This window comes from Clavelina lepadiformis, chromosome 6, assembly GCF_947623445.1.
Source record: "Clavelina lepadiformis chromosome 6, kaClaLepa1.1, whole genome shotgun sequence".
In the NCBI taxonomy this organism is placed as follows: Eukaryota; Metazoa; Chordata; class Ascidiacea; order Aplousobranchia; family Clavelinidae; genus Clavelina; species Clavelina lepadiformis.
This window is the reverse complement of record NC_135245.1, coordinates 18,209,032-18,232,082: the sequence shown is the minus strand read 5'-3', so window position 1 is coordinate 18,232,082 and position 23,051 is coordinate 18,209,032. Positions and strand designations below refer to the sequence as shown.

The 23,051-nt window shown below is 35.9% G+C and overlaps 4 protein-coding genes across 4 annotated transcripts; 3 read left to right on the top strand and 1 right to left on the bottom strand.

The window, feature by feature from the left end:
* Positions 1-1,822: 1,822 nt before the first annotated feature.
* Positions 1,823-5,379, bottom strand: LOC143463256 (malectin-B-like). The gene is made up of 5 exons (XM_076961694.1): positions 5,195-5,379; positions 4,246-4,450; positions 3,950-4,129; positions 3,747-3,804; positions 1,823-3,319 (listed from the first exon to the last, which is right to left on the bottom strand). Exons 1-5 carry the CDS (start codon positions 5,320-5,322, stop codon positions 3,060-3,062), a joined length of 831 nt encoding a protein of 276 aa, XP_076817809.1. The 5' UTR covers positions 5,323-5,379; the 3' UTR covers positions 1,823-3,059.
* Positions 5,380-8,706: 3,327 nt separating this feature from the next.
* LOC143463235 (uncharacterized) lies at positions 8,707-13,415 on the top strand. Its single transcript, XM_076961664.1, has 4 exons — positions 8,707-10,392; positions 10,530-10,726; positions 11,024-11,178; positions 12,749-13,415. The coding sequence occupies exons 1-4, from the start codon at positions 9,424-9,426 to the stop codon at positions 13,036-13,038; spliced, it is 1,611 nt and encodes a 536-aa protein (XP_076817779.1). The 5' UTR covers positions 8,707-9,423; the 3' UTR covers positions 13,039-13,415.
* Positions 13,416-17,669: 4,254 nt separating this feature from the next.
* LOC143463276 (small nuclear ribonucleoprotein Sm D2-like) lies at positions 17,670-18,588 on the top strand. Its single transcript, XM_076961718.1, has one exon. It carries the CDS (start codon positions 17,725-17,727, stop codon positions 18,073-18,075), a length of 351 nt encoding a protein of 116 aa, XP_076817833.1. The 5' UTR covers positions 17,670-17,724; the 3' UTR covers positions 18,076-18,588.
* Positions 18,589-18,606: 18 nt separating this feature from the next.
* LOC143463239 (polyribonucleotide 5'-hydroxyl-kinase Clp1-like) lies at positions 18,607-22,370 on the top strand. The gene is made up of 9 exons (XM_076961668.1): positions 18,607-18,794; positions 19,091-19,190; positions 19,378-19,514; positions 19,968-20,115; positions 20,279-20,391; positions 20,653-20,846; positions 21,064-21,237; positions 21,452-21,618; positions 21,782-22,370. Exons 1-9 carry the CDS (start codon positions 18,625-18,627, stop codon positions 21,869-21,871), a joined length of 1,293 nt encoding a protein of 430 aa, XP_076817783.1. The 5' UTR covers positions 18,607-18,624; the 3' UTR covers positions 21,872-22,370.
* Positions 22,371-23,051: the final 681 nt, after the last annotated feature.

Below are 23,051 nucleotides of genomic sequence, written 5' to 3'. Positions count from 1 at the left end.
AAGTCGAATATAGACTTCTGGAAGAAAGTATTGTCTACAGAAAAGTATGATTGGACGATTATGTAAATTTACAAATGCTTGAACATTGTTTCGTTTCCTAGTAAAATCCATTATTTTAGTTTTTCTTGTTGTCTTACTACTTCAGTTGTCCCTGACGATAGGAATCCAAAATAGTCTCATACTTCTAGTAAAATATGAACCACATTTATCTGATAGGGCTCGTTGTTCTGAAGCGTCCCGCTTTTCAATCACAAAAATATGGTAAGCCTACCAAAAACCGTACTATAAAAAATTAGGCCTAACCCTAATTGACGTCCACAATAACGATTTTCGAATCATTAACTTGTGCCGACTTAGTAGAATTACACAGAAATCTCCAAACTGAACTGAAGTCGTCTTAACAGTCGCGGTAGTTTAGCTTCACCTGGCACCAAAGCAACGAGTAACAGACCGTGAAATTACATGGATGGCGCCAATACGTCATGCTTTTCAACTACGCTAAGCTAAGGCTGAGTTGGCTGTGAGCAGTTTTTTAAGATCACATAAAAAATTGCCACATAATTCAAAATGGCGATGCACCAGTAACGGAGGCATCGATATCACAATTTACCATCAATCATTATGTGTTCTACAATGCTGTCATTCAACGTCTGTAGACGATAATCCTTACTACCTACCAACCTCATAGAAGGTTGCACCATCACAGGCTTGCTTTCTCGAACGTTTTCGTGCTAGCTAGAGCTTTCGAGTAACCTGCCAGCATTTATCACATCGACCGTTGCTTTCACAAACCTGGGAAACTATCTATAAAAACAATAGCTAGGACTCTTATAATGATTAATCATAAAGCTGAGACGATTTCACTGGAAAAAATTATACGTTTGCAGCTATTTTTAACAACTTCCTTTTTAACCTGACTTCAACGTTATAAGTTTATAACGTAGTAACTTAAACGTAACCTGTGTCTACCATCTAACCTAAATCTAACTTCAAATAAAAGCCTAAACAGCTAAAATCGTCTTCTTGTATGCCTTTTTTCCTAAACTAATCGCCTATCTTTAACAACGGGCTGTGTGATCGATTTATGGTGAAATAGTCATTTTCTAACACAGAAAATATTAGAAAATACAATTACAATAAACATTTTGTTTCTGTCTTGATTGCGCAAGCTGGGGATATGAACCCTGGTTTTCAAAAGAAACGAGCTGTGACATAGTAATTACAACGGCATGCGGTTGGTATCGAAAGAAACTTGTTTATTTGGCGCTCGTGCCAACAATGTTTTAAATCTTGAGGGACCATGTTTTAAATCTTTTGTCTTCTGCAGCCTTTCGTTCAAAAGTTTTTAGATAATGAATATCCTATTCTCTAAGTATCATATTGTGTATCTGTGCGGAGCGAAAATTAATTATCGCGCTAACGTTACAGTATAGCTATAGCACAATACAGCATATACACATGAACAATTAATGTGTGACGTAACCGTAACAATGATTGCTTCAATTACATGACGATGCCCATATTTAATTAGAAAATTAAACATTCGATAAAAATGTGATTGAAAAATCAGCTACAACAATAAGATTTTAGTTTTCTTAGTAACGTCACATTTTGTAAAATTATCGGGCGTGCAAATTGAGATCTTAGCCGGACAGGGTGTGTTTAACAAGCAGTGTAGGGCACCAGTAGCATAGATAGAACAGACATTCAATTATGTTCATGTGTAAAACTCTCAATGAAAACGAGCTATTTGCTTGAAACCGAAATTGGTGTTCTGCATAGCGAGGTGCACTTTTTCATAACGTGTGTATATAAAACGACACAATGCATATCAGTATTTATTTCTTAACACACAAATTTTCAGCCAGCCATTAATGCATGCATATGTGTGAAATACACAATATAGAATTACAAGGTGTTTCCAAGTAGTTAATAAACCATACTTTGAAGTGTTTAAACTAATATGTGGAAGAACGTAAAGCAAAACCGTCAATTGTTTGACAATATTACGACAAAGGTACCGCATGAATTCGTCAAAAACTTCTGGTTGAAATGAATTCGCTTGTACACGAAACGTAAGTTAATTTAGAACGTTACTTACCTTACTACAGGGGCGGACCCATTGACAGCTTTATACAATGGGATCGGTGATTATAATTTATTACCCGATAAGAAAAATTTCGTGTCATTTAGCAGTAACGGGTCTAAGAGGTTGGTCCGGCTAAATGTGGTTCAAAAAAAAGCGGCAAAAGCTATGATTAATTATGGCAGGAGCGGGCATTATTATCGTACCGCTGACATGTGGTACGAAATATTGGCACCCGAGTTCCTTGAAAGCTTCAAACTACAGCGTACAAAGACAAAAAAACACCCATATCAGGGAAGATTAGGTAGAACACAGTATGACATCGAAACGACTCAATCATACGTCTGCATTTTTCTGGCAGGACACAGCACATAAAAGCGGCTTTTAAAATACATAGGAACTAAATACACAACATGACTTGGCGATACCAGCAAATAGGAAATCTAATTTTGAAGAATGACAGAAGCAACCTGTTGCACAACACCAGATGAACCACTAATTCACCGATTACATTGTAGCTGGACAACTTTGAAATTAAAACAGGTACTTCCAAAACATTAAACTATGATATTTATCCAAATTTTGCGAATAGAAAATCTGTTCCATTCTTTTGAGTGGGTATATCTCGATAAATAAATATGCGACCGGAAGTTGAAAAAACCTCATAACATTTGATAAAAGCAATAATCTCATTTCACAGTAACTAGCACGCACTTTCAATAAGCGGTTAGTTTTTAATAAAGCAGTGGATAAAAAGGTGTTTATTACGTCACAAAACGTTAGCAACAGCGAAGTGTTGCATAAACCGAAAGTAAATTAACGTATGGATATTACATTATCAACGTATACTAACATTTCAGCACTTTCAGTAAGCCTGGCACAGGAAACCACGAACGGTTTAAGAAGCCTAAATCCTTGTCTCAGGCTCACCTAAAACACACACAAGATACAAAAGCAGTAAATAACATCGGACTTACAGCCGGCAAAGACATGCTAGTGTTGGCACAAACAAAGCAAAAGCGATCATTATCGGCATTATCAGACTGCTACTGTCTTCTGCGTATGGATCTGCAGCTGGTGGTCCAGATGCCACCTTGCTTTTGCTCGAAGATTTTGAGGACTTTTTCGAGGCCTTTTGCTTTGGTTCCTCCTCAACTTCATCTTCCACTTCCTCTTCTTCTTCCTCTTCTTCTTCTTCAACAGGTTTCTTCAATTCTGGTAGTTTTGGCACATCTGCAATAACATGAGAATATTGATGAATGTTAGAATTAAAGTTTATGCAGCTTATTTTGAACAAAATCGCAGCAGTTCTACTAAACAAGAATTTACCCATGACTAGCTAACTGGTATTATGAGACATAAAATTAAGCTGACATTAGACAATCAGTCATGAATTTTACGGTTTTGTGGTGGCCTCATAATCCCGAATAGGTAGCAATGAAAGGTTAAATGTTCCAGTGGTTGGTCAATGCAACCAACAAGCGATCCAACTCAAGATGATTAAACCCAAGGCAATCCAAACATGGGACGAATAAAACCCAGTACAATTTAACCCAAACACGACTCAACCTATGGACATTTGTTGGGTGGTCCTGGGTTTAATTGACAGATCAGCGAAACATCAAAAACAAATCTTTCTGCTACAAAGCTTTTATCTTACCTTCAGGTGTGCCTTTCATCAAATAAAATGCACAGATTTTTGGATTATCAGCCATGCCCTGTGACAAAAGCAAGCAAAATGTAAAGCACGTCAGCACAAAATCTAATAAAAAGAATAAAATCATGATAATGCAAAATCAAACATATGACTGAATGAAAACAAAAAAAAAAAAAAACTATTATATAATTCTAATTCTTCTGTACCTTTACAAATTCCACTTTGAGCACACCATTAAAAGTTGAATATTCCCCCATTACGCTGAGTTTTCCTTTCTTTATTGAAAGTGGAATAACTTCATCGTGAGCAGTACTGTGACCAACCAGACTGAAAATGTCAAGGTTTTGCAATATCGTATGCTGGTCGTTCAACAGTACGTTAAACATCTAGAAACAAAATAAGTCTATGAAGAAAATGATATATGCAATCTAACATTTAAAATGCAATATTTTCGTTCCATTGAAACTATAACAATGCGAGAAAACTTATGAATAATATTTACCTTTAAATTTGGGCCGTAGAAATAAACTTCCGCAAACTTAAGAACAAGCACATAGTCACCATCTTCCTTGACAGGCACTTCGTAGGAAAAGGACTGGTCGTGCCACCGTTCGGTCTGGTAGAGAATGTTGTCCTTCTGTGCAGATCTCACGATTGGTTGTCTTCGCCCGTAATCGCTGCTCACTCCAACTGTGAGAGGGTCAGCTCTAAAGCGTCATATCATGGTTATTTTTACTCATAGCTAGTAAAAATTTTGCAGTGCTGTGGCAGTTTAAAAGTAGCTAGAACTGAACTTAGCTTAACTTTTTGGTGCAAGCAATGTAACAACAGTTTCAATAGTGGTTCAATACAGGTATATTTAAAATTGGAACGCTAACAATAAACTATACCCTTTTATCTGCTTTTTCAGAGTTTCACAAAAACATTCATGGATAGACATAAGACAATGAAATAGAAGAATATTTTCACAAAAACCCGTACAGATCATTTTGATATCAACGAGAACATATGTTGGTTTAATTTCAGCTATTTTAAAGCATTCTTAGTAATGTAGGGTTTTGATGTACGTTAATAAATAACAATTAAATTTGAACTGAATTGAACTGCTGGATGGGAATTTAAAGTTTTAGCTAAGTAAGACAGTAAAACCTGTAAAACATTTTTAGAGAAAGACAAGCTGCAACTCTTCTTAGGCCTCTGTTGGGCTTTTACCACCTAGATTTATTCCAGGTTGGACAAATGGACATTTCTTTTTTATTAAAATTCCAGAAGTTGGTAATTCATGGGTAAATCATTGAGTAAGATCGTGGTTAAATCTTTGTGGTAGGGTCATAATTTCTCAAATTTGATGCCATAGTAACAACTATACAGATGATTATGTCCAACCGTAGCTTATAAATTTCAGTCTATAAAAAATATAATTACACATAGCTACAGAATTTTATACTCACAGGTATGTTATGCCAGTTGAATCAACATGGTTGTCGCCTCCTGCGTTCACAGCATAAATAACTTTTCCCGCTTGCGACGGTGATGTTTGAAACAGAATTGCAGCAAGTATAATTACAAAATTAAACATTGCATAAGTACAATGATGCTATATTTTATATACAAAGCTGCAAAAGTATATATAATAAAAAAGTTAAAATATTTTGATTCTAAAAAGTAAAACCAATAATAATATAAGTATATTTTCTGCGAGAAAAAATTGCTAGATGTAAATAGTTGCCTATCCTGACGTATAAATAGCATGGTAGACCTTCACACCTGCATAAGGCTCAGTGAATTAGCTGAGTGTATTAACTCAAACAGTCAGTTGACCAGTCATTCTCAGTTATTAAGTTAACTTTGTGTGCAGAATATGAACGTCTTTGTCAAGTTCACGTTTTTTTGCTCAAGAGAATGAAAACTACAAATCAAGACAAGCAACATGGAAAAGATTTTGTTTGTGCACAATATTAACATTAAGCTGCTTTCTACTACGGATTGCCGAGATACCGTAGTGGAAAGTGTGGCACCTGCACGTACGAGGTTCATCGAAATGTACGTTGGACATTTTTATCTTCACACCAAATTATAGTAAACAAACAAAAAAATTACGCTTCAGAGCACACCATCACGCCAAAGTTTGTGACTTTGTATGCACGAGTTCTTGTTGAAAACAGCCCTAACTTCCAGTGCCTCACAAAATGTCACAAGAAACATACATACAAAGATTGTAAGTGCAGCGAAATTCCGTTTAGTTTCACCTTTTGCTAGTTATAACTTGACAGTGGTGGTGACAGGGGAAACCAACTGCCTTAAAATCAGCTCTATTTGGTAAAATAGCAATTAGTTGCACCAGAAAATAATAGTTTTAATTCTAGCGTGGCGTAAAACATAGCCTAGACTCTAAACTTTAGACATAAATCTCTCTGCTGTAAAAAATTGCTAGCAAACTTTCCATACAGGACCCTGCAGTCTAGTATTAGATCTCCTGATCTCTGCTACCCCAACTGTCCCGACGGGAAGGTTTGACAGTTTTCCATGAAAATTCGTGCATGCAAATAAACAAACTTTGGCGTACACTGAAGCTTCAATTCTTTGTTTATTTATTATAAACTGGCATTCAAACAACCACTTTTCTTTGTTTATTTATTGAGAATCGACGTGAAGATAAAAAAATTTGCCTGATTGCAGAGTATGGCAGTTTTCGCCGAGATCTGGGGGGTGCCAGATGACCAATTGTGACACCAAATTCTGGCATGCACTAAATTGGCTGACACTATTTCAACGGAAAAAAATCGGTCATTCCAAATCTATTTTTTAGAGTTTCTTGTTAAGCTAACCTAAGTTTTATAACTTAGTAACCTAAACTTAACTTAAATCTACTTAACAACATGCTGCGTGACCAACATACGGTAAAATAGGCCCAGTCCCTACGAAAAATGAAGCACAGAAAATGAAAATCGCGCTAGGCCCTATCCGCACGTTGTGGAACAGAGGTAACCCTTATCTTTGCGCATTCTATAGCATACCCTACTGTACAATTTATGAGTGTTATCCGCGCTTGGTCTTGAAAAAATCCTCAGCGGCTGTTAAACTTGGAGACTTTCCTGGCCCACCAAACGTGTGGGTATTGTTATTGAACTATTCAAGCGTAACAATGCCGGTTGATGACGTGTATAAATTTTGTTGGGTGAGATGGGACAATTTGTTCGAAGTAAAGTTGGAAAGGCTTTGTGGTCCTAGAAATCAATAATACAACATAAATTAAGTTAAATAAATTAGTGGAATATTTTATTGTTTTCCGAAAATGAATTTACAATGCTTTGCAGTCTGCAATGTTGTAGAAATATATTTTTCTTACTAATATTGATATGTCATGTCTGTGTCCACAGACCAATGCAATGGTGTGGCGTCGATTTTGACAAAATTAACGGCCACATGTCCAATCTAGTGATAATATCCCAAATCCCTAAAAACTGGTTCTATAGTTGTTACGCATGAAGTTAATTACCTGTTCCCTGGTTAGGTATTGCTAGCTGTTGTAATAGTCATGAGTTTAGGTTATATGCCGCTAAAATCTCCAAAAAATAAAGATTCCTAAAATTCTTAACTAGGCCTAATTTGGCCTGATTTAAATTTATATCAATGTTAAAACCTATTTAAATTTATTTAATTTTTCTTAATAAACAAGATTTTAAATAAATTAAAATTAATTTTTTGAAATTTTTAGTAAAATTTAATTGCGTTTTCATTGATTTAGTTGAGTTTTAGTTTTTTATTCAATTTCTAAGATTTTGTGGCCGTTTCATGAGATCCGTCATTTTCGAATTTAATGTTTTCTACGACGGCAGTGAAATTTGCAGGTTTAATAATGCATCTTGTTAATGATATCATTATAATGATATGTTAATGATATCATTATATTATAATGTTAATGATATCAGATTACACAATACTCCACTCTCACGCGGATATCCGGCCCGTAGACTAGCCTGTGTGTAAAAGTGTTGAGAAGTCTTCGACTACGAATGACAATTCCATACACAGGTGACAACTGTCAGACCATATTGAAAATATATAAAGTACAACCAATGTAAAGAGCCGTTGTTAGTGGCTGGAATTAAGTAAAGACAGTTCGGGCAAAAATTTGCAAAGTAAAGCATGTAGGCCTGTCAACAAGAGATATAAATTCGAAGCGTAAATAGGTAATTTTGTAAAAATTCAATGTATTGATTGTCGACTTACATGGTAAAGGGAAATTTTTTTAAAGAGACTTTGACAAATGAATAGTGGATAGTTTGGTGAGTGCCAAACTCTAACCTCGCTATGTGATTGTTATGACAAGCCTTTTATGTTGTGCTCTTTCATCTATTTATCAATGGGAGATGAAAGTAAAATAAATCAAACCCAATCTTTTTCAACACTTTATAGTTTATCTTTACAGCCCTGATATAATTTAGCCTACAGTTACGAGTCTATAGGAAGCGCTATCGATTAGAATACACAATCAAGGCTGATTTACGGACAGTTTATGTTGATAATCCCACACTATACCAACCGGCAATCAAAAATTATTGACACCGAAAAGTCAACTTAATTTGTTTTCGCCTTTCAGTTTAGGATGTGTGAGAAAGATTGACGTGGTGGTTAAAGACCGGTTGTCTGAGTGGCTTTAAGATGTTGTGAAACAAGTCAAACAATTCCCGGTTCAACACTTACGAAGTGTTATGAAAACAAAAGCATAAACCAAGCGAAGAAGACCGAAGTTTGAATGGATAGCCTAGTTGTCAAACTGATGCTTAGCTTTCATGAAACTACTATGGAACATGGAAAGCAGAGTAAAGAAGTAGACGGAAGAAACTGTTGGTTGATACTTGTTGTTTACGAATAAGGCAGTTCCAATCACAAATGGACAACTAGTCTTCTCAAACCAGGGAAAGTTTAAAAAGAAGTTTGCAAAGGAAAAAAATGTAATAAAAGGGGCATTAAAAAATTTATTAAATTTTAAAATTTAAGGCATATTTTGCTTTCGGCTTGTTATGAGTTGAGTAAAAATTTAAAAAAATAAGTTAATCTTTCTTTCGGCAAAAGCGGTGATATTTTCGGCTTTTCATAATAGCACTCATGAAAGATTAATGTAACACAGCTCCATGGAACACAGTCACAGATATAGATAGCTGGGATATAAGCTGTAACCGCGTCTTGTACCTATATTTTGGCTGACGGAATTAGTGACGACAGGAGAGAAAAATCAATATTCGGAATTTAAACGATATTGCCTATATCGAAAGAAAAAGCGGTAATACAATGATTAAGGACATTAGGTTGATTTGCTATTCAGGGAACAGGTACAGATGTTTAGGGAAAAAGATTTAATCCACAAAGGTTTATCCAGCTTTTGCTGGCTTGTATTTTAATCTACTAGTAAGGTCTGTGAACCGCTTTGTTATAACCTACACAACTCTCTACTGTAAAAGGAAAAGTTTTAGGCTACTTAGCCATGATTTGCAGGGGTTCCTGAATGAATCAACTTTGAATGAATATTTATGAATGAATTAAGAAACTGAAAAGATTTTAGGTTCAACCTTTCTTGGTGAGATGAGATGATAAACGTAAACGGAAAAATAGTCAACTATTGTTTACTAAGTGCTGAACGATTCTGAAAAGTACTTTATGCAGAACTTCCTGAAAAATGCTTTCACGTCGCCGCTTGCGATTAACCAACATTAGGTTTTTTCTATTGGGTTCAATTTCCTTAGTTTTTGGCATCATAACCGGCGGTTATTACAAAAGCTGTTTGGGTAAATTTAAGCAAGCTAAAGCTCTAAGACTTAGTTTGAACTCAATTGACAACGACTCGACCATCTTCCAAAAACTTTTGAAGCCTCATTTTGAAATAAGCAGACAGCTGGAAATAGGGAAAGATGTCGTCAAAGATGAAAAAGAAAAAAAGCTCCAGACTGGATGGTACGAAGGTTTGCCACCTACATTGGCCGCACAAGAGACTGGAATAAAACATGATTTTTCAAGCAGCTTAAACCAACGACCCTTTCAGCGGAAGATCACTGAAGTTAACACGACTCTTCATCGCAGTTTGAAACCCAGTAGAGTTTCCTTTACTAATTTAAATACAACTGCAATTGACGGAGAACTAAGGACGAGGAACCGTCATGTTTTGTATACTCCACCGGTTTCACGTTGGATACGAACGTTTGAAAGTGCTAACTCGAAAGCGGAGCCCCCAGGAGGGGTCATTAAGTGTACTCTTCCGGTTAACAACTCATCGTCATATTCGTCAGAAGATAGCGAAAACAGCGTTCAAGTGCTTCCGGCAAAGTTTCAAAAATATCTATCGGTACCAAAGCCGCAAGCAAATTGTGGATTTGGCGGTTTTCTGCAGCCTTGGAATCATTTCAGCAATCACACTGTGGACATGATTTTCTTGGTAAAATCTGCTCCAAAAAACTTTCAAAGAAGACAAGTCATCAGAAAGACCTGGGGTTTTATCAAATCTATTCAAGGAATGACTTTTGCCACTATTTTCCTAGTTGGAACCACTAATTCCAACCAGACGCAAAGTTATTTGGAAGAAGAAAATCAAATTTTTGGTGATTTACTTCAATGCAACGTACAAGATACCTACCGCGCGTTACCGCTAAAGGTACAACTTTTTATATAAAATTATATAATAAACCAAGCGCTAATTAAGTCTATACAGTACATTATTAATAACTCAACCGAACAAACTGTCAAAAACCGTTGAGGAATTGTGTGGTATTAATGTATCTCTGCTTGCAGGTATTGGCCGCCTTTGGTTGGTTTCTAAGAACTAACTTAAAGACGCGTTTTCTCACGGTCACAGACGATGATTGCGTCATGAACATTTTGAACATCAATGCTTGGTTTCAGCGGATCCGGGTTGAAGCTTATGACTTATACTGTGGTTTTCTGTATAACAAACAATCAAAACCAAATAGACATACCAAAAACAAATGGTAAGTTAAAGAAATAGTGGTGTTTGCTCCAAACTCAAGCGTCGGTTAAACTATGTAGGTTTATAGCTTTTAATATATTGTCACATCACCAAGTTGTATATATTGATTTCACTTTTCTTAAATGCCGCTTTATAGTAAGCCTACTGCACGGAGAGATTTCACAGAAAAATCTGTCGAATACAAAGCGTCGTAGAGAATAGGCTCACCAGACTGATAACATTAATAGATTTACGCAAATTGATAAAAAAAGATATGAAGCCAATTTTTCAAATGACGATTTTTCAACTTAATTCTTAGGTATGTAAGTCCTCAACAATATTCTGGCAAATTTTATCCTTCGTTTTGCCATGGTGGAATGTGGACTTTACGCCCGCCTCTTTTGCAAGACTTGTATTGTATGTCTGAAGTGACTGAGAAAGGGGATTTTCATCTTGAAGACGTCTATATAACGGGTATTTGTTAACCTAATAATTGGATAGGAAGTAAAGCTTTAATTATTCAGAGAAAGCAGTAAGAATTTTCTATGCGTTTTCCACCATTGCGTTTTATGTTTGGTGGAAGTAGCCTAAAATTCCTTTCGTGTATAAAAACAAATAAATCCATTAATCGCAAAAAGATAGGCGCTTAATGACTAAAACGAATTAGAAAAATTATTACTATTATCTCGCCTTGCAGAATGCGTTGACTGCCGATGCAATTTGCAAACAAAAATATCCTATTATGTTTCAAGGTCAAAGGGTATAGACTATAGAGTATAGCTTACAGGTGTTGGATATTTTTAGATCTGTCAAAGATTATTGAATTTGAATTATAAAGTGTTTGTGGAGATGACAAGATAATAGGGGACAGGTTCGCCGTGGATCACAGTTTTGAAATAAAATATGTATGATACAATATATTTTCGCCAAATGCATTCAAGGCTTCTCATTTTACATGCAGACTATATATAGGATATGTTGTAACGATTTTTGAAAACATCATATTTTTAGCAAAGTGTTTACCTAAATCAGACATATTCAGTGTTAAGAAGTGTGGTCCATTTGTCTTTCACTTAACAATTATAATTATTCTATTTGCGGCCATAGCTTAAAATATTTAATTTTAAAAATTGATTCTATTGTTGTAACTTAGGCCCACCTTGCCGCCAGTGTAGGCCTATAAGCCGTAACTCATATACTGAGAAGTTGTAAAATTGTGGTGCATATACATCATAGTAAATTTATTGGCCCATTTAATTGTAGTTTAGAAGGCAATTATGGACAAAATCAAATCTTTTAGTGCGCAACTTATCAGCTCTCAATATAGACGAGTTGTGTCCGAATTTTATTCATTCAAGTTTTGTTGGACGGTTTATGTCAAAACAAGTAATTTCAACAATAAGCGTTGATACTTAACACTGGTAACAAGTTACAACCTGGTCGGCCAAACACTTGCAACTTGCCCCTATAGGTTTTAATCCGCAGTACTTTTAGAATTTATAACTTTTGATTTCATCATTACCAAATGAAATAGGGTAGGCTTGAAAGTTGATGGTGAATTGGCGTAAGTTCCTTTTCTCTATCCGCTACCAACTGCCAGGGAAAAGTTTTTTTCGCAAATGAAAAAGTCAGGACATATCGCTTTATTGGAAATGCATTAAAAGCGATTTTCTTCACAAATTCGACTAAAACAAATCGTGTTTAGCAAATTGATGACCACAAAAGCGACTATTGTACTAATGGACTATGGTAGCCTAGTCCAAAGCCACTCATATAGGCTAATTACTGTCAAAAATAGTCATATATGAACAGTAGGCCTACTCATTGTAAAATCTGCTTAATAAAAAAACTTTGTGCTGTTATGCATTTTCTTTTTTTGTCAGTGACGCCAAAATATTTCCATTATCAGATCGCACTCAAAATGTACAAAAGTCTTCACGAACGGCTCGTGCATTCCAAATCCTGCTAAATTACTGTTATAGGCTTACACTCAAAATAAGAAGGTAAAATGAATTCCATGAAAATTGTTGTTTTTTTAACGCAGGTATATTACGAGAAAAATTAGGTCATACAAGAATAAAGCCGGTTTTGATGAAAAATGGAAGAAAATTTCCGCTAATGTATTATCCCTGGGATGAGAACGACAATGTCCATTTGAAAATGCTCTTAAAATGGCGGAGCTGGAACTTCTCCCTTCCTTGGAAGAGCACTGAAAAAGGCACTGGCCTTCCGATGATGACAACTTACGAACAAATTAACGATCCCAGCACTCGACAACAACTGATAAAACTAAAATCTAATTGGGTCAATCTGACGTTTCAAGAAAAAACTTGAGTCCAATTTTAAGACATCTTTACCTTATTGCTTTTTGCAAAATATGCAAATTATTGCTGAAACTAATATAGACCTATTTCAAGCTAACCACACAAACTTATAAGCTTAGGCTAATCGATAGACAGTGATCATGTTTGCTTAAAAGAAAAATGTAGCCAAAATAGACTTGCATGATCAGTCAAGAATTGCAACTATAGGCTTAATATCAATATATTGGCAAGTGGGTGTGTTTCTGAAACCGATGGGTAATACTTTGCTGTGTTGATGTATCAGATGAGTACAAACATATTTGGACCAAAATCTGTCCCAAGTGTTTTATGATGGTGTTCTTGGTCAGGCTTTTTGTTGGATTTTCCCTCAGTTTAATGGTGGAAGTACTTAATGGTCGACAATAAAGAGTACAGTTTATTAGATGTTGCTCATTCAATCACTTTGTTTTTGCCATTAGTGCGGTGATAACAAAAAACAAAGGCCAGTTGCAATAAGCATGCGCTCAAGCACGGTATAAGAGTGACAAAGTAAAAAGTTTTAAAGCGTGCATGAAAATAATAATGGTATATAATTTGCTAATTAAAACCAGCTGATAACAACCACTAACCCTATCCAAACCGGGCTCGCGACTTTGTCATTTTCACTAGGTGTGGCCGACACTGCACACACATTTTCAATCGTTAATTACTCGAAAACTATACGTCGTAAACTGATCGGGTTTTTACAGGTTAGTAGCAAAAACATCTGGCTTCCTGTATACATCATAATTGTAAAACTAAAGAAAGTGAATTTAGTGTAAATTAAGTATTCCTACTAGTGATACATTTCTAGAAATTTTTCTTGTTACGCCGCGTCCTCCTGTGCGGAAAACCAGCTGATCGCGAGAAGAGAACACAAGAGAATATTTAGTCGAGGTAGTGGTGCGTAAATGAGTAAACGAAAACGATACGCTTCAGTGCGGAGAGAGAGCAAAATTATGAAAATATGACAATATCTCAAAAATTACAAAATCCAACTTTATCAAACAAACATGGACAGATAGCTGAACATTTTTTATGAAAAGTCACCAAATTTCAAGTTTCTACAGCAAACAATGCAACTGTACGCCACGTTTTGCTGTGACTGTGTGCAGGAGAAGCCACACCTAGTGAAAATAGGGCTAAATCTAAATTTGTTTCTGTCGGCCAATGTATAATTATCATTAGAATATTCTTGTGGAGCTTAGGAAGCTTGCGTGTATAAGTTAATAGGCTAAGTATTGGCTTCATAAGGCCAATAGATACGCAAAGACGAATACTCCGGTAAACGTTTTTGAACAAAAACGGTGGCCACCATTTTAGTTGCCTTGATTCTTTTAGTTATTTTAGTCTGCAAAAAAGGTGTGGAAATTTAAGTATGAAAGGTTGATATTGTCATTAGCCACAGCATCCCAAAATTTTTCTGATTACGACAGAGAATAAGGATATGCTCGAATCGAGTGATTTTGAAGTGATTTCCCACCATTCTAAAGAAAAACCCTGTCTTTCGTGTTCTGAATGGTAAGTAAAAGGCTTTACCATAATTGCAAATTACAAATGTACGTCAACCCAAAGAGGTCAACCTAAATTCAGCCAGTCGAACTTTAGTTCAGAATATAGGATCGATAGAGAAATTTAAGCTGCTATTTAAAACTTTGACATTTATATATTACACATCGTTTATACCATGAGGAAGGACCAGTGTTAGATCCGAAACATGTTCTTATTTAATAAAAATATGTAGTATGCTGCATTTGTAATAATTCTTGCAATTATTTGGTACAACAAAGCTGTTTTAACTTTTCCCGAGTTATACTATTTAAAAGCTCATATTCCTTTTGCCAGTAAGTTGTTGGTTATATTGTAGAAGGGGATGGTCCTAGCTAGTAGCAGCCAAAGAGATGTGGCAAACTCACACCCAAAGGTTGTTAGCAGCCGTGGATTTATAAATTGATTTTTGGAAGTAACTTATCATATCGTTCATCTTAACAATTAGAGTTGTAAATTGTAATGACAACCAGGGCGCTACCTTACCGTTGCAGTTAATATTAGGTTGTTGTTATTATTTTGGGTTATTTATGATGTTTTGTTATTATTGCAATAATGTGAATCATTATTTAATTCGCTTAGGCTAAAACGATATGAGTGCACGTTCTTTGTAACATTTGCAATTAGTAGCGGCTTAAAAGCGTTGCGCGTGCGTTCAAGCCGCTGAGTTGGAGGGACAAAATAGACAGAGTTGATGACGGAGACGGAGTTTGAATGTTTCATCAAAACCGAGTATGGAGCAGGAGTTAAAATTAAAGACCTAAGGACTTGGTAATTAGTACACTGTAAAAAATCTTTTCTAATTATAAGTCAGTGAGACAATTGAGACTAATAGTTAGTCTTCCAACGAAAAGTATGGCTTATAGGCTAGTTAGTCTCAATTGTCTCACTGACTTATAATTAGAAAAGATTTTTTACAGTGTAGATAGGCTGAAAGGCATTAGTTTCCAAAAAATTATGATATAACAGTTTAAACAACACTTTTCCATGGCCTACCGCCCAAATAGAAAATAAGCTACCATTTCGCTGTACCCGTACTGCCGTACCGTATACATATATACGGTAGTCTTCCACCCTACTGGAAAGCTTGCTATCAGTGCGCCGGATAGCCTAAGTGTGCCATTAAGATATTTCCGCCACGTCAGCGTAATACTAATAATATCACAATATTACAGAATGAAAAGTATGGTCGAGTAGCCAACCAGTGTACGAAAAATCACTGAATATTGCTGAGTCAAGCCCAAATATAACAAGTTATACTCAACGTACAACAACAAAATTTATACTATCACATACAGGATTTCATCCTGCATAAAATAGGGTCGGATAGCCAGTCTACAAAAGTACCCAGTGTCCGAATTTTACCAAACAATTGCTATCTTAATATTAATTTTTGAAGTTTAGTATACAACTGCACAACCAGATCACGTCACAATTTGAGTAGCGGGGTCTACTATACAAAGGCATCCTGTGGTTTTGTACTTGTATACTAGACCTAATTTTTGGTTCAATGGAGTTTTTGCAAGTAGTAAACAAGATTCATTTTCTAACTGTATACTAAATAAATCCTTCCGTAAAATACGTTTTAAGTTTCATTACTTCAAACTCACCCACCTTGGTAAAACCTCATTTTCAAGCATAAAAAGAAATTCAATGTTCAGCACAAAAGCTGTAATATTTCACGAAAGAAACGAGTTAGACAGCTCTTTTTTACACACTTGTGCATTAATTTCTGCTCTGTTTCTTTTTTTGCGGAGTTATCTTATCTGTAGATTGTTTAAATAACTTTTCTCTGCTTGGGTCTGAATTTTGTGGCGGAGCCAGTGTACGAAAAAGATCGACTATGGAAAAATGCATTATTATCAGTACCATAGTAACAGTACTAATTGAACTTAGCTTAGACACGATTATTTTGTTTGGATTATTTAAAGTATCTTATATATGTCTTATCTTAGTATATATTTAAAGATGTTAAATTTAAAGATATTAGTATCTTAGTATATATTTAAAGTAACTTCCCGCCATACTGATCGTTTTCACGTTTGCTATGCGTCGTAGACCAAGTCTTCAACCACTACATGACAGAAATAATGTGTCAAGTGTATCTGATATTTTCTGGTGATGTTTGAAGAAAAGTTTTGCAGATTAAGGCTGAATGTACAATTAAAAAATCGTCCAAAAATGTAATACTGAAAACATCTGATGTCTATGTTTAAAAAACCCACCAATCAGAAAATGGCAAACTCAGCACAAATACAAGTGAAACTGAAAAATTTGGTTTTCGTACACTGGCAGAAGTTTCATTTACTGGGTCCATTCTAGGAAAAACTGAGTACACTTCAACGAAGTTACAATTACTTGAAAATTTTGCGACTGAATGATGCAGTTTGTTTGTATAAAGTATGTTATGCAGGATGAAATTTTTCATGTGACGGTATAAATTTTTTTGTTGTACATTGGGTATAACTTGTTTTATTTGGGTTTGAATCGGCAAAATAGAGTGTTTTATCGTACACTGGCTACTCGACCCTATGTGAAACATTTTCGTTTTTTGGTCTGTCCATCGTGTAGTGGTAGCTGACTACGCATCAGGGCTAGGCTACAGCGTATGTCCCAGTTACGTGCGGTTGCGCCAAGACTTGATTTGCTGCATGCGATACCAAGGTCGAAATGATTTTACACCGCTTGACTGTAGGTCACGCCAAAGATCTTGAGTCACTCACTCACTCACTCACTTAGAATGCCCATTAGACCTATAATTGTTCAATCATGCAAAGCGACTGTTCACAGTGCTGCATTAATTATAATACAAATTTTACAGTTTTTACATATAGATTGTTTTGAGTTTCATTACTTCGTACTCACTCACCTCGTAAAAACATTGTTTTTAAGCTTGACTTGAGTTTTCGATGATTTGTGCAAAAAGTGTAATGCTGGTAAGCTATCTAAGCAAAAGAAATGAAGTAGAGTTTCTTGCACACTAACGCATGAAAAATATATCTTGTGCAAGTGCACTGCAAAACCTTTGGTAGCATTCTAAATGCTGATTTAATAGAATAAATATTGTAAATCCTTATAATATTTTGCTTTTAGGAATTTTATTAGCTGAGTTATCAGTTTAAATATCAGAATGGCTTCAAAACCAAAGAGTGAGATGAGTTACGATGAACTGGAAGCGATGGAAAAGGAAGAGTTTCAAACCGGTCCATTGTCAGTGTTGACAGATTCTGTTAAGAACAACACTCAGATTTTGATAAACTGCCGTAACAATCGTAAGCTTCTGGCTAGAGTAAAAGCGTTCGATCGTCACTGCAACATGGTGCTTGAAAACATCAAGGAGATGTGGACCGAGACGCCAAAGTCCGGCAAGGGCAAGAAGAAGCAACAACCAGTTAATCGAGATCGTTTCATCAGCAAGATGTTTCTCCGCGGTGATTCGGTTATCATCATTTTGAAGAATCCTCTAGCCACACAGTCATAATCTCTCCCTGCTCCTATCTACCCATAAGATGTCTTTCCTCATGCCGAGAATGGAATAAATAAATGAATATTATAATAACTAAATATTTTAACTTCGTTAGTAGCAGTTCTGCAAACAAGGCAGCATTCTACTGACTTGAAAACCATTCAGCTTATTAATAGCACAAGTAATTTCTGATATTAATTGGGAAAGTAATTTGAACAATTTAAATTTTGTTGAATCTTCAATGTGTTCAACAGTGGTTTTCAGTGATATTTCTGCCAATTTTGTATGATTTCTGTGTATTTGATATCATGAAAATATACTGCTTTTATCTGCATAGACATTTTGTCTTAGTTTCTATGTAATGACTTTATTCCATGAAGCATGCGTACAATCTTTTAACTACTTCACTTGTGTGCTATCATTTTTAATGCAAGCAGTGGTTTCTTGTACCAACATGTGGTTTATTTGTTGCAAAGTTCTCTGACAAATGTCTTGACATTAAACTTGTGTCCGTGTTAAATTTGGTAGGCTAGGAGAAGTTTATTATCTGACCTGACAATAGATATGAGTGTCACAAAAGCTGATGAAAAAGGTATCGACCATTCTGTGGTCAAAGACTTCAAACTTGCAAAAGACAATGAGCTAAGGTTTGAAGTTGAAACAAATCAAAGGGTTAAACTTGTTCTGCTAGATGGCAGTGCTGAGCTCTTTGGAACAGAGCTTGTCCATTCACGGTAGGTTACATCATTTGGTATATATTGGAAGTGGATTGTCGAATTATAATCCATGTAGTTGTTATAAAATCTCTATGTTACTTGCAATGTACATGCAGATGATATTATATTTCATATCATTACATGTGAAACATGTGTATAATCTAAACTATTAATATACATTAATTGTGAAACACTATTGTATTATTTGTATATATTCAATATTAAAGAATATTTTTTCTAGATTACAATGTATTTGTTGATCTTACAATATACAGCTGCTGACACTGTACAGTACTAACCTTTTTGGATAACAGGTCTTACATTTTTGAATCTGGTGCCAAGATTGCTGTGTTTACTTGGTTTGGTTGTTCGATTCGTCTCACTGGAAAAAATGAAGCGGCATATGTGTCAAAGGTAGTTGAATACAATTTAAGTGAAATTGTTAATGTTATCGTAAACAAAGAATTGTTTGGAAGCTACGTAGTCAATTGATGTTAACAGTCTTTTATTACCTTTGTCGGGTAACTGACATCCCGTTTTCAAACCCTGGAATGAAAACAATAATCATGCTGTCATTGTGGTGCTTATGTCTTCAATTCAGGATACGCCCATGATAATATACTTGAACACGCACGCCGCTTGTGAGCAGATGCGTAAGACTGCTGATCAAGAGGACATACGGGGTCCCAGGATAATGGTAGTTGGACCACAAGATGTGGGAAAATCGACAGTATGTAGGTAAAAAGTGAAATCTTTGTCCCCATTCTCTTATATCAGTGGTTCCCTAACTTTTCCGACTGCAGAACTTATTAAGACTATTCAACCTTCCAAGAAACCTGTCAGAACACACAATGAAATTTATAGCAAAGAATCAAACTATGTATTAATAACTGTTTGCTATATTGTGACGTGAATGAATTTAGTGAGTTGTAATGGAACCAGTGCAAAGCTAGATAATTTAGATATAATAATTTTCACTTGCACATAGTTCCTCCATTATTTACATCTATCACTCAAAACCCTTGGCAACTCTTTTCAGAGTCTTAAGCTCGTTGAATTGCCTTTGGGAACCACTGACTTGAATAATAGTTTGATATAAAAATAAACGACTTGTCTAATTACGATACTTTTAGTGATAATTTTACTTAAGTAAAAAATAAACTTAAGTCCCCAATTTTGGGAATATTTCAGGATCTTGTTAAATTACTCTGTTCGTATGGGGAGGAAGACCACCCTCCTTGATCTTGACGTGGGCCAAGGAGGAGTTTCAATTCCTGGTACTGTTGGAGCTCTGACTGTTGAACGACCGGCTGATCCTGTGGATGGTTTTGAATTGAAAGTATGATGTACCTAAAACTAATTGCTGTACCGATTTTATTTTTGAGTTTCTGATGTCTCTGCGTGATTGTAAAAATGTGCATGTATTTAATCGTAGCACTCCACTTTAAAGTGCAAAATTTATCAGTGTTATAAATAACTCTTTGAAAACATTTTGTTTCCAGGTTCCCCTGGTTTACCATTTTGGGCATACCTCACCTAATGGTAATATAAAATTGTATGAAACGTTGATATCCCGACTTGCCGACGTTTTCAATGCAAAATGTGACTACAACAGGTACTTGCACTTTTCATGTCATCAAGCTTAACAGGAATCTTGAGCTAAAAACAGCTCGAGTACATCAGTACATAGCTAAAATGGTAGGCTGAGTAGAACTTCCATGTTACTGACCACCCCTGTCTTTATTTATGTATCATACATTTATTATAGTGCAAAAATGTAATTAGCAGGCGGTCACTTGCATTACACTTAACCCAATTTATGCGTAATATGTACCAAGTTATATAAAAGCGCACTAATTACAAGCAATTTACCAAGGTTAATAAAGCACAGCGGCTGCGTTATCAACACTTGCGGATGGATCAAAGGCCAAGGCTATCAATGTCTCCTCCACGCAGCTCAGTCATTTGAAGCGGACGTTGTGATAGTGCTTGACAGCGAACGCTTGTACAATGATTTGAAAAGGGACCTACCAGACTTTGTTAACATCATTCTTCAACCCAAATCTCCAGGTGACTTAGAATTTCACTTCAAAGTAGTGGTTTTTGATATGAGTAAATGAAGTATGAAGTAGATTACGTGCAAAATATTAAATGGAAAAACAAAAGATGCCGGTGCTATGTTGATGTTAACACAGTTTATTATGTATGTTTGGTTACAAGTTGTTCTCTGCTTCTTAATACAAATAGTGCTTGTATTGCGTAACGTAACGTTCCTTCCTTCATAAAGGTGTTGTTGAACGACCAAGAGATGTGAGAAGAGATTACCGAGATTCTAAAATTAAGGAATATTTCTATGGGCCTCGGAAGATTTATTTTCCTCATGCATTTGACGTGAGCTTTCAAGATGTAGAATTGTTTAAAATTGGAGCTCCTTCTTTGCCGGACTCCTGTCTACCACTTGGTAACTTTCTGCATTTGATTGCTTTATGATGATGTGTCTGGACCGTGTTATCTTTAAATGGATTTTGATAATTCTGAATCATAAGTTGTCATGATATGTTATTTGTTCAGCTGCAAATAATTTGAGGCTTTTTAACACAAAGTAGGTATGTATATTATCCCATGTGTATATGATCATGTGTATTTGATGCATATCTGCAAACAACTTATCTCAGGGGTGGAACAAGAAGACACCCACACGAAGTTGGTTCCCGTCACGCCTGGTCGTGACTTAGTTCATCACATCTTAAGTTTAAGTATGGCTGAATCGTTGGATGAAAATCTTATTGAAACTAACGTTGCCGGATTTGTTGTTGTTACCAATGTTGACGTTGACAACCAGGTTTGTTTCTATTTCTTCCGTAAAGTTTACATTTAATGCAATATTTTCCGATTTTTTGTGATTTTTATCTCACAGTTGCTTAATTTTTTGGGCCAGAGTTTTGTAGTTAGTGTGCTGTGGTGTCAATTATTTACATAATTTCCAGCTGATGTTCTGTGTTCAGGTCTTCAGCGTTTTGTCTCCCGCGCCGAGACCTTTGCCTCGAAGATATTTCCTTATCATGGACACCAGGTTTATTGATATAAACAAGTGAAGATGATGGCATCGTACAATTCTTATGATGCCATATTTCACGGACTTCAAATAATAACTCGGTCAATTGGCACCGAACAGGTTGTTAGCGCTGCCAGCGGTGAAAGGTAGCGAACCATCTTGCACACGGTGTCGCGCAAGAGTGAGAAGAGATTTGGTCGTCAATAGTTTTGCGTTGTTGCCATCGCATTGCTACATCAATGCTTTACTGAGTGTGAATCATTCTGCCTGCTCTCATATTCTACAGTGGCCGTTCTTTCTTATTTTTCCTTTATACTTGCTTAATGTTCTTTCGTAGTCATAGGCCGCGTTCATGTGATTTTATTTATGTGTCTTTTAAGGGGCACATGTGACGTAATCACGTGAGATTTTAAAGACGACATTTGAGTGTTAATATTACGCCTACCCTATGATAAAAAAGAAAATACGCGTCCCTGACAAAAATTATCCGTATGTTGTGCTGGAACTCGAGTTGTTGGAAATAAAATGCTTTCAGTTAACGTGTTACTCGTTCATCTCTTCACTCACTTATTATAATTACTAGCAGCAGGCAGTGGCTAATGTTTAACGACTGTGATGTACAGGTGCTACCCGTGTCGTGGTGGACTGAGGTACGTCGCTTTGTTAGCTTACTGTTTACCATTGCTTGGATATCACATAATAGGATTAACTCACAAAAGAATCGAGACAATGTTCATTTACATACAACAGTGGAATTTTACCCCTACTGTGGAATCCTGAACAATAGGTAAACACGGTCATTGTGCCGAACTGGCGAGTCATTTTAAATTGCGAGTAGCACATAACAACGCAGTGTTTCTTCCATTCAGATTCAAACCAAAACGCGCTTATGTTCGAGCAACTGTGACCTGTAGTAGGCTTATACGAAACTAAAATTGCTTCATCGATTTTTGTTCGAACTTACGGAAAAAGACTTGTAACTTCGTCACTTGTTGACTTCGCTTTTGCCCGAGGAGAAATGGTTTCCCACTGTGACAAACCAAAACAACTGTCAAGCAGTTTGTTGACAACCAACCTGTATTTCGTGATTTGCAGCCCAGACATAACAAAGTTGTTTACCACAGGGTGTGTTGGTCGCAGTTTAGGAAACGTTAGCCTGTCAACAGACAAACTTGTCTTGGATCGCATGGTACATCATTATGGGCCACAAGCTTATTTTA

Coding starts and splice junctions, on each gene's coding strand:
- LOC143463276 (XM_076961718.1), top strand. CDS start 17,725: ATGGCTTCAAAACCAAAGAGTGAGATGAGTTACGATGAACTGGAAGCG.
- LOC143463239 (XM_076961668.1), top strand. CDS start 18,625: ATGAGTGTCACAAAAGCTGATGAAAAAGGTATCGACCATTCTGTGGTC. Junction 19,191..19,377: donor AAGCGGCATATGTGTCAAAG/GTAGTTGAATAC, acceptor TCTTCAATTCAG/GATACGCCCATGATAATATA. Junction 21,238..21,451: donor GGACTCCTGTCTACCACTTG/GTAACTTTCTGC, acceptor AACTTATCTCAG/GGGTGGAACAAGAAGACACC.
- LOC143463235 (XM_076961664.1), top strand. CDS start 9,424: ATGCTTTCACGTCGCCGCTTGCGATTAACCAACATTAGGTTTTTTCTA. Junction 10,393..10,529: donor ACCGCGCGTTACCGCTAAAG/GTACAACTTTTT, acceptor CTCTGCTTGCAG/GTATTGGCCGCCTTTGGTTG. Junction 11,179..12,748: donor TGAAGACGTCTATATAACGG/GTATTTGTTAAC, acceptor TTTTTAACGCAG/GTATATTACGAGAAAAATTA.
- LOC143463256 (XM_076961694.1), bottom strand. CDS start 5,322: ATGTTTAATTTTGTAATTATACTTGCTGCAATTCTGTTTCAAACATCA. Junction 4,130..4,245: donor TCTACGGCCCAAATTTAAAG/GTAAATATTATT, acceptor TTTTGTTTCTAG/ATGTTTAACGTACTGTTGAA. Junction 3,320..3,746: donor GATGAAAGGCACACCTGAAG/GTAAGATAAAAG, acceptor ATGTTATTGCAG/ATGTGCCAAAACTACCAGAA.